This window comes from Polychytrium aggregatum (genome assembly GCF_025602895.1).
Source record: "Polychytrium aggregatum strain JEL109 chromosome Unknown BJ171scaffold_20, whole genome shotgun sequence".
Taxonomy (NCBI): domain Eukaryota; kingdom Fungi; phylum Chytridiomycota; class Chytridiomycetes; order Polychytriales; genus Polychytrium; species Polychytrium aggregatum.
In genome coordinates, this window is record NW_026516222.1 from 65,601 (window position 1) to 76,079 (window position 10,479).

The window sequence follows — 10,479 nt, forward strand, 5'->3', positions numbered from 1 at the left end:
GCTCTTCTCCGAGACATTCCCCGTCTATAAGATCAATTCCCAAGAGCGCGCGGACGATTCTGAAGATGAGGAGGATCGCATCGGCTCCCGCACCATCGACATATCCGAGGGCACCTTCCTCGGACATTCATGCTACTTTCTGAGCGTCATCACGGACACGCTTCAGGACCACCCCAAGCATCCAGGCTCCAAGGTGCACACCAAACAGAGCATCACGGCTTACGTCTCCTGCAGCCTCAGCACCCTGGCCCAGTCGACATACACCACCTGCCTGGGCGACCGATATGAGGAGGAAACGATCGTCGAGTGCATAACCGACGAGGAAACAGGCGACATTCACGTCCGCGAGGCCGGCAGCGACGTCAGCGACTATGAAACCATCATTCCCAGCGACGCGACCGAGGGCCTATTGTTCGAAGGCAGGTCGTGGGCACAGCACATTGATGGCGCTTGGTCATTGTCCGCCTATTATTACTCTCCGAACGCAGGCTGAGCAGTATTTCGGTGCGATCACGACAGGCTCGGAGCGGCTACTGTTCCGGATCCTTGCTCAGGCACAGACACCCCAGTCGCTGCAACTCACCCAGTTTCGCAACCGCGGGATCTACAAGGTCCACTTCAAGACCCTCCCCAACCAAAGCCGTGTCGTGTTCGAGGACCAGCCGCCGGTCAAGGGCTGCGTGATCCTCCTGCAGTATCTGCTCAACCAAAGCACCGAGAAGCCGCCGGGCCGCCGCCGCCTCCAGCCTTTAGAGGAAGAGGAGCAGAATGCCGTGCCCACAACGCCAGCCACAGCGCCGCCCGATAGCGAGGGAGAGGACGGCGAGCAGACAAAGGAAGAGCGCCCTGGCGAGACCGACGGTCTCGAGCTCGAGAAGAAGCTCACGGAATCTGATCTGATGAAGGAGATTGCGGAGGGATGCTTCTGTTTGCCTAATGGCGCAACAGTCACTGGAGAGTCTCTGGTACAGGGATTCGGTTACATCGTCGACGAGATCCCGGACGCCGGTGAGTCCGTGTTGTCATCAGAATTGCTTTCGTTGGTATCGACCAGCAATATCCTGAGACCCGTCCACATTGGCTTTCCAAAACAGCGTCAGAGTCGCCCATCGATCCGTTGCGCACCCGCAATTTTGGTGGGAACATTGAGTACCGATCCGAGTATCTGGAACGCAAGGCATGTATTTCATATCATCCCGGCCTGTGTCCGTTGATGCAGGAAGATGCGTGGAGTGGATTGGCCCAATGCACTGCTGCATCGGCCAGGCGGCTGGAAGCATGGATCGATGGATACATTGGTGGATAGATCGATGGATACATCAGTGGATACATCAGTGGATACATCAGTGGATAGACCACAGCCAGGATCAAAGCACAGGCCCGTAACTCGTGAGCGTGAGCCTGGTGATTTGACTCTCGTTCTTCCTGCCAATCGACAGAACGAAATCACTCGCGTCCACGAAATCTATATAGCCGAGCATCCAGAGCTGCAGCAGGTCATGGCCGACTATCTCCAACTGGTCCTCCATCGGAAGCCACAGAATGTATACGAGTTTACAGCTGAATACGTGGAGGCTCTGACCCAAGTGGAGTCGTCGGCTTTCTGACAGGACGCTGTGGTCGGGATATCACGATCTGAATACACGGTTTCATTCCCCCCGAATACACAGCTTCTCTATCGCTCTTGGTTCTGGCAAAATGGCCAAACAGATCACAGACGATGGGTTGCGACGGCGTTTCGTCGAGTTGCTCCGCTCGCATACTCTGAAACAAACGAAGCGTCTCGTTCGTGTCCAAAGAAACGGTAGATCGGGCTCATTTTTCGGGGATGGGCTCTTTCAGCAGTGACGAGAACCTGCCCGTCGATCGATCCAGAGCGAGGGAGTGCTCGCCGAGATACTGAGTACTCTTGGAACTGGCTGGGGGATGGGGAGGGGCTATCCAGGATTTGCCAGGATTTGCCAGGCCTGCAAGTGACGTCTGCTGATCAGGGTCGACGTCAATGGAGCACGAAGCCGATCAGCCATCCAGCGATTTGAGGTCGGCCGTAGGGCCGTCGGTGTCCTCCCTCCGTGGTCGCAGCGGATCTTTGCCTCGCACATCCGCCGCTTCTGCTCCCACAGCGTTCGCACGGGTCACTTCTCGCTCTCACTTGGCCAGAGCGAGTCTGGCCTTTCTCCAGCCTCATCCGTACGAGAGAACTCTCGATCAACCACTCGCCCACGAACGCGCGGCCAAAGGCCCCCCCCCGAGAGGCATCTGCAGATTATCTTGGGGTATGGGCCAGCTCGCGCCGGGGTCGATGATGCAGTTGGAGCAATGGCATCTTGCGCACGAAACCAAATCGCTGTCGCCACATCAATCCAGCGGGCTTCCTCTCAGAATAGGATGCCATTGCATAGCCGATGGCCTGGATACGCAACCGCTGCCGAGCCGCCGCCTTAGCGCCAGCGCCCGAACTGATCGACTGTTCGCCGCGCCTTCTTTTTTTTTTGCAGCGCCGGTTCACTGTCCTCGTGGACACTGTTCTTTTGCATTTGCAGCGCGATCCCCGGCTTCCAGATCGGCTCGGCCATGTCCGATAACATTTCTCCTCCAACGGTCCTGAGCAGCGACTCGCAAAGCACGGACGAGATTCCAAAGACCACACCCAACATTCGCATCACTGGATGCGAGTCCGGGCGACTGTCGGAATCCGTGCGAAAGCCGTTCCCCGTACGGGGATGGGGGCTGAAAAAGTCGGTGAGCCACACCGCACCCAAGCTCATGACTCGATCCCTGGGCAACGTTCTTTCCGAGCAAGGCGACGGTGCGAGCTCGACAGCGGTCGCCACCCCCGCTAAAAAGGCCGTCGTGACCTTGAAAGACCCAGAGCAGGGAGATGCCCCGACGTGGAGTGGCAAGGGGCGCCGGCATTCAAAATCGAGTGCCAAGTCGCTCGATGGCCGAAGCAGTAGCCTCTCCCTGACCCGTAGCGGGCAAGATATCCCGAGTCTATCCATGATCGCTGTCTCGATTCTGCAGCCCTCCAATACCGTCCTCACACCGACAGACGACGATGGCGTCGTGGCCGTTCCCACCAAAGAAGCCAAGCGCTTGGACACGGAATTCAAGCGCACAAGCTTCCGCAAAGAGAGCGGCTCTGTCATTGCGGAATCAGCACAGTCATCCAAGCCCGTCGTTGCCATCGCGGAAGACGACGAAGATTACGAGGTCTTTCCACGGGCACGTACCATGTCGATGGGGGCCCGCGTCAAACAGGATCTGCTCATGAGCAAGTTCGAGGAATGGACGGCCAAGAGGAGCTTTGTCGAGTTTGTGAAGGCACTGATGGCCGGCAAGCTTCACGTCCAGGATGAGTTCGACCAGCAGTTGACGCGGCAGTACTTTTTGTACTATTACAGGTGCGGTTTTGTTGTGTTCGGTATGGATTGGGCTCAGAACCAGTCGGGCAAACTCGGGCCAGCGGTGACGTTCAAGGTCTCGGAACATTACCTTGGCCATGCTGCAGCATCTGCCATCATAGTCCGGATATATAGCGCTCGCTTTTCATGGATATGCCTGCTTCGTGTCTTCTTGCTATGAGCAAGACATGTGTTGCAGATCTGCGGAGCGATGCGTATCCGTGTGGGATACCCGATTAATCAACCAAATTGCTCGGCAAACAGCTCCTACTCAAACAAGTGGCGCGTTCTCGATCTCTTGGCAATCTTCATATTCATCCTCTCCATTGCCTACAACCTTGTCTTGGCGACTCCGAAGGTTGCAATCTACGATCCTGTGAACATTGTGTGCTTCGTGATGATTTTTCTTGCAGCGCTGGAGCTCGGTGTCTCGTATCTTCCTGGACATCGGTCATATGGAGCTACCGTCCATTTGATCATGATTTTGCTGTTTGGAATCTGCCTCGCCAGTCTCGAGGTTATGGTGGAGGTACGTCGAATATGCCTCCTAGCAAGGGTCCAATGTGGCGAGTTGCGGCTGACCCACGAGCGACGGTATCCGTAAGTATCTGTGCCTCTCGGAATCGACGAGCGTTACTAACTGCGGCGCCAAACTACATCCATCAGAACACCAATCCTGGGGGATATCTCTTTGTGTACTTTATGATCTGGTAGGCCCAGCAAAGTGCCTCGGCGGTGCCTTAAAAGGGAGATGGCTGTGCCAGTCTCCGGCTCGACATGCGCGGAGTTGCTTACGGCTATTGTTCGGTCGATCGACAGGTACACCGACATCTGCCAGCCACACTTGACGATATTCCTGATTGGAACATGCGTGACCATCATCGACATTGCGCTCATGTACTATCACGTCTACTGGATGAATCCAATAATCACCGGGACCGATGGGATGCCAACACATCTCCTGGAGGAGTGCCGGTCGGGTATATGCTGTCCCTGCAAGATCTTCTCAAACGGGCTACTCTACATGTGCGGCAATCTCTTTGGATGGGCATATGCATTCAGCTCATGGCACTACACACGCAAAGCCTTCATGAATACGAAGCATATGATTTCATGCCAGCGCAAGTTTCTGGAATGCCAGATCGCGGCAGAGACGGTGAGATATCAAATGACTGGAAGGAAATGCATGGTTGCGAAGCTGTGCCATTTGTGCGAGTATCGTTGCTGCTGCGATTGAGATTGCCAGATACCGGCCGGGCAATCGAGAGCTGGACCACTGGCGAGTCTCGTCATTTGCTAAACAGAATCGGTTTGGATCGACCGTTGTTACGTGCAGATTGCTGTCTCGATCGTCCCAGCAAAGATATGGAAGGACATTTCGGGAGAGAAAACCCACGGCAATTCCGACGTGTTCCACAAGTCCAAGGCCTACAAGTTCACCGACGTTACGATTCTCTTTGCCGACATTGTCGGCTTTACCAATCTATCTTCAAAGATGGAGGCCGTCAATCTCGTGCGCCTGCTCAACACCATCTTTTTGGGATTCGATCAGCTGATTGATGTGTACGGCCTTGAGAAGATCAAAGTGAGTCCACAAGTTACTCACTCAATCCTGATCAATAGCAGTCGTTTCCGCCTCGTGTGCAAGTACCAATGCGTAGCTTCTTCCACCGATTCTCATTTGTACATCATCGCCGCCTCCTTTCACGACACCGATATCGCCAGACCATCGGAGACGCCTATGTCTTTGTTTCGGGTGAGTAACGGCGTTTGCAAACTCGTAACCTCGCCCCGCGTCCCCGCTTTTGATCGTGTCTCTTGGCCTGAATCCAATGGACTAACCTCTGCTGCGATATTCGACGCATCGTTGTCTCTTTAGGGCTGCCGGACGAGATTGCTCTGCACGAGCTCAAGACGATTATCGTTGCACAGCGCATGATGGAGATTTTGAAGAGGCTGAGCGAGGCAGAGAAGCTCTCGCTACAGCTGCGTGTAGGAATACACACCGGCGAGGTTTTGGCAGGTAACGGATCCCACGTTAAATGTGCTCTGTTCGTTGCGACAAACACACTCACCACATTCCCGCTATGACGACAGGGCTGATTGGAGAGGCCAAACTCTGCTTTGAGATATGGTATGCCACACCATCGCATCGAGCACGCTTGCTCTGTCGTTGGTGCCATTCCCTGTGAGGCTGATTATCTGGCACATCCTCGTCCACCAGGTCGCCAGATGTGTCTGTAGCATCAGTTATGGAGCAGAGTGAGTTCGGCGCTGACGGCAATATGCACTTGAGCCGCGTGCTCTTATAGCGGCTAAGCCAATCAAACCGGGTTCGGTATTTGATGTCGCAGCGATCGCCGCAGCATCGTCGACCTGATGGCTCATGATCGAGACTAACCCTCTGTCCCCGCTCTGTCGAGCAGCTTCCGAAGTTGCACGTATCCACATGACCGAAGTCACCTATGAGTCGGTTTCAGACTGCGTACGATGCACCCCCGGGCAGGTCGTCGAGGTGATCGGAAAGAGCTACAAGACCTACTTTGTGGACAGCTTGATCGAGTCCGAAGTTCACGCCCGGTTGAACAGCGACGGGAATCTGGAGCAAAACAAACGTCCGATGGACATGGAGGAGCTGCTCGATATCGACGAAGAAGAAGAGCTGCTGAACATGGACTCGACTGTAAAGTTTGAGAACCAGGTCCACTGGCTCTGGCGGACCTTCATCGATGCAGACATGGAGATGGAGTACCAGCGCACCTATGTTGCCAAGCTCCACGGAAAGTTTGCAAGCACCATCTCTATTTTGATTGCGCTGCAGGTACAATGTCGGTGGCACACCCGCTGCGGCAAATCGATTGTGATGCACGACTTTCGGCTCACATCAAGTAACCTCATTCCCCACAGGTTCTCCTGGCCATCGCGCAGATCCTCATATTTACGGACTGCCTGATCATCCTGCTCTATAGCGCAATCGTGATCATGATTCTGGTCTTTTTCTTTGGCGTCCTGTGCACGAAAATCTTCCGAGAAGATGCAAAGACGGGACTCTACCATAAGGCCCTTCATATCCATAACAAACTCGACTATTCCATCCTCGCGACAGCGCTGATATCATGCATGTTCCTCGGCACCCTCGCCCAACTATCGATTGTGCAGTCGCTCAGTGACCACGAGAAGCAGTCTCGGACGCCGTACATTTACGCCTATGGATACGTGATCATGATGCTCAGCACACTGTTCACGCGCGTGCACTTCACCCTCCTGTCTCTGGCCTCCCTGATCTTCTCGTGCTTTTTGAATCTCGCCGTCGTGGTCATGAACATCTCCGGGATGTCCAACTTTATCATATTCAACGTCGGCCTGCTGATGATGGTGGTCTGGATTCTTCGGTCGATGGAGACTTATGTGCGGATAAACTACCTGAAGAAGCGAGAGCTGCTGCAGAAGCAGTACGAGACCGACGATACCCGAGCAAAGTCTGAGAAACTGCTCTACAAACTGCTACCAAAGACTGTCGTAGATCGGTACGTTCTGGTTCCAGCTCCGATGGCTATGTCGAGATACTGCGAATTGCATCCCGCAGCGAACAGGCATCGGCGAACGACGATGAACAGGCAGACTTTGGCGGCTCCATTGACCCACAGTGTGCCCCCCCCTTACGGATGCGGGATGTGCATGCTATCTCCCCTCGTCTCTTTAGGCTGAAAACAGAGCCCAACAAAGTTATTGCGGATGCCATACCCGAGGCCGGCATCATGTTCTGCTCTTTGCATGGCCTGAACAAAGATACCGAGCCAGACTCCATGGCGATCCTGAACGACGTGATTTGCAGATTCGACCGAATGGTATGATCGAGCGCCCGGAATGGTGTGGCCGCTTCTCGATGCCCAACGTAGTGCAGTCTACAACGGACGCATGTCGTTGTGGCAGTGTGCGCTCTGTTTGAGATTCCTCTCCAGCGATGCGGCTGCTGTTCGTGGCACAGACGCATGTCCTCACTGCAAGGTAGTAGGGGCAGCGAATTAATCTCTAATCGATGACCTGTTCAGCTTGACATGTACGGGATCGAGAAAATCAAGACTATCGGGAGCACCTACATGTGCGTTTCGGGGCTCCCCAGAGAGCAACTCAAGGAAGTCGCCGCAGGACGCCGCCAGTCCCTCTTTGTCAAGCCAAGGGCCTCGACGTCCCAGCAGGCGGCTCACTACACAAACCTGGTCAGCTTTGCCATTGCGATCATGAAGAAGCTCAGCGTGATGAACAGCGACCCTGGGCGAAAACCCATCAAGGCAAGGATCGGTATCGAAGGTGAGACCGATGACGGCGAGGCGGGAGGCGAAGGGCAGTCGGCAGAGGAATGCTGTCAGGCCGACCAGCCAAGTTGGATGGACCGAGATTGACGCACACCCTGGTAATATGCTCTCGCTGTGAACCACAATGTCGCCGCGACTCAAAGTCGGGCCAATCGTCGCTGGGGTCATCGGCAAGCGCAAGTTCGCCTTTGATGTAAGTGTTGCAACGGCGTCAGCCAGTCTCGACAATGAGCGCAGACACCGGGGCTAGTTTCGTCGATATCAGCGCTAACCGGTGGTTCTGGAACTGCATCGGCGGTATCTGCAGGTCTGGGGAGACACCGTCAACACAAGTTCGCGAATGGTACTGACACCGCTCTTGCCCGAGGCATTGGAGGGGAGCTTGGATATGCATATATCATGCAAGAGCACTCACGAGCATTGGAGGACGAGCGACACTAAACCACCGATATCGCATCGCCGCACAGGACTCAACGGGTGTCATCGGCTCGATCCAGGTCACGGAGAAGGTCGCCAGGCTGATCGAGTCTGATTTCCAGCTTCAAGAACGAGGGCTCGTCTATGTCAAGGGCAAGGGCGAGATGAAGACCTTCTTTGTCGAGGGCAGGAAAGGCGCGGCTTCGTGAGAAAGGCTTCGAGTGGCTCTTGTGCGGCTCTGCGGACAGCGGGCATTCGCGGACAGCTCAATCTCACCGATGCTGCGTTGAGCAAAGACCAGTACACCTATACCGACATTTGCACCTCTTATCCGCATCCATGGCCGTGTTGGCCCAGTTGCCAGCGGTGTCCTTCGAGGGTTGGCCGGTGTGCGCCAAACGATCCCGAGTTCAGCTTTGTCGAAACGGCGAGGCACGGCAATGCAAAATATCCATCGCCTGGTACATGCGAACACACGCTCGACGCTCAGAGTGGTCGTTGGTGTATATACATTGTATTGTGCGACGGACCAGATACAACAAAAAAAAGGGAAACAAGTTACGGAGGGGCGGGGTCGACGCCAGGGCAAATGTGTAGGTATGGGAAACGGAGGCGATCCGCTGGATAATGTCATTTGCACAGAACAAGCAATGAAGGGTGTTGTGAGGAGGGGAGGGGATCGTGTGAATGTCTAGGCTCGATGTACAAAGAGAGATGAAAAGTCCGCCAGATATCCCGCTTGAGGTGGCAGGAGCTGGTGTCAAGGCGGTTGCGATAGGGTCCGACTGGGGTCCGGCTGGGGTCCGGCGTCAACACCGAGAGTGCTCGTGTCTGGTGGATGAGAAACGACTACCGCTCGTTGAGGTTTTGTCCACTAGTGCCCTCGGACTGCTGTCCGATCGCTGGCATCGAAGCTGCGATTCCGGCAATTTGCTGCTGCTGTTGCAGTTGCTGCTGAAGTTGCAGTTGTTGCTGTTGTAGCTGCAGCTGCAGTTGTAGTTGTTGTTGCTGCTGTTGTTGCTGCTGCTGCTGTTGCTGTTGCTGTTGCTGCTGCTGTTGCTGTTGCTGCTTTGGTAGCCCGGTGCTTGTATGTTTGGTCACTCGGGCAGATGTCGGCTGCGCCGTAGATCCAGACAGGGCTTGAAGCATTCCAGGCAACGACGCCAAGTTGGACACGCTTGATCCGACAGTAGAATTAGGGAGCGTGCTGATGCCCGACAGGGACACAGCCTGCTTGGTGCCATGTGAGACGGGGATACCGGCGGTCTTGAGGGCCTGAATTTGGGCGGGCGACAGGCTCGTGCTGAAGGGCAGGCCGCTCAGCGCATTGGCGGTACTCGCTTGTCCCGATGGTCCTTTGGCGGCGGTCCGGGCTGCCATGACCGCAGCGAGGCTGTGGGATGCGGTGCCCTTGGCAGCGGTCGTGGTGGCGATAGAAGCTGCCTGCGCCTTTTGCTGCTGTTGCTGTTGCTGCTGTTGCTGTTGTTGCTGTTGCTGCTGTTGCTGCTGCTGCTGTTGCTGTTGCTGTTGTTGTTGTTGTTGTTGTTGTTGTTGTTGTTGTTGCTGCTGTTGCTGTTGCTGTTGTTGTTGTTGTTGTTGTTGTTGTTGTTGTTGTTGCTGCTGCTGCTGCTGATAATGCAACAGATACTGTCGAGTGAGTTGCTGCTGGTATCCTTGGAGCATGGTCGAGTTCAAAAGCGAAGGAGTGAGGGCGGCAGGATTATGTGCAGGAGGATAGAGCCCCCAGGTGGGCATCAGGAAGTTGGTGTTGAGGGGGGACGAAAGTGACGCATTGGCAGTGCTCGAACTGGCTGCTGTTGTGCCGGTGCCGGTACCAGTACCGGGAGCCATGGCATTGAGCATCGAGGCCGCAGCGCTAATGATCGAGTCGGACGCCGCCGGGACAGAGCCAGTCGATGCCGTCTGGGTCAATGAGCGACCCGCTGCGCTGAACAGGGTCGAAACGCCAGGGTGGATCGGGTATCCAGCGAGGGACTGCTGGCTTGGGAGGGTGGCGGACACCGTGCCTGAGGGAGTAGTCGAGGGCAAGCCTGCAGCTGCGATCGAGGGAGCGGCAGCGACGCCAGCTGATGAAGTGGACAGCGCCGTGGGGAGTCCGAGCGAGCCCGGGTGATTTGAGATGCCGCCTGGGGCAAACGAAAATGTAAAGTTTGCCGCATTTGCGGTTGCTGTGGTAGCACTGGTCGGTGATGCGGCACTGACCCCGCCTTGGGAGATGTTGAGCAGAGCAGCAGAGTTTGGAAAGGCGCCGGCAAGCGCGCCTGTTGTGGACAGGCTAGAGAGTAGCGGGTTTGTTGCAAGGTAGGCCAGGGCCTGTGGCT

The 10,479-nt window shown here is 55.5% G+C and overlaps 2 protein-coding genes across 2 annotated transcripts; both read left to right on the plus strand.

Moving 5' to 3' along the window:
- The first annotated feature begins 639 nt into the window (after nt 1–639).
- On the plus strand, nt 640–1,647 carry BJ171DRAFT_506256 (uncharacterized protein). The gene is made up of 3 exons (XM_053111118.1): nt 640–1,008; nt 1,095–1,177; nt 1,440–1,647. Exons 1-3 carry the CDS (start codon nt 900–902, stop codon nt 1,605–1,607), a joined length of 360 nt encoding a protein of 119 aa, XP_052966231.1. The 5' UTR covers nt 640–899; the 3' UTR covers nt 1,608–1,647.
- Nucleotides 1,648–2,574: 927 nt separating this feature from the next.
- Nucleotides 2,575–8,514, plus strand: BJ171DRAFT_599338 (adenylate and guanylate cyclase catalytic domain-containing protein; the record flags this gene model as incomplete). Its single annotated transcript, XM_053114921.1, has 16 exons — nt 2,575–3,404; nt 3,669–3,933; nt 4,071–4,099; nt 4,224–4,560; nt 4,741–4,989; nt 5,130–5,160; nt 5,284–5,427; nt 5,502–5,538; nt 5,629–5,666; nt 5,831–6,225; nt 6,312–6,931; nt 7,108–7,252; nt 7,457–7,715; nt 7,864–7,913; nt 8,028–8,063; nt 8,188–8,514. The coding sequence occupies 16 exons, from the start codon at nt 2,575–2,577 to the stop codon at nt 8,344–8,346; spliced, it is 3,624 nt and encodes a 1,207-aa protein (XP_052966232.1). The 3' UTR covers nt 8,347–8,514.
- Nucleotides 8,515–10,479: the final 1,965 nt, after the last annotated feature.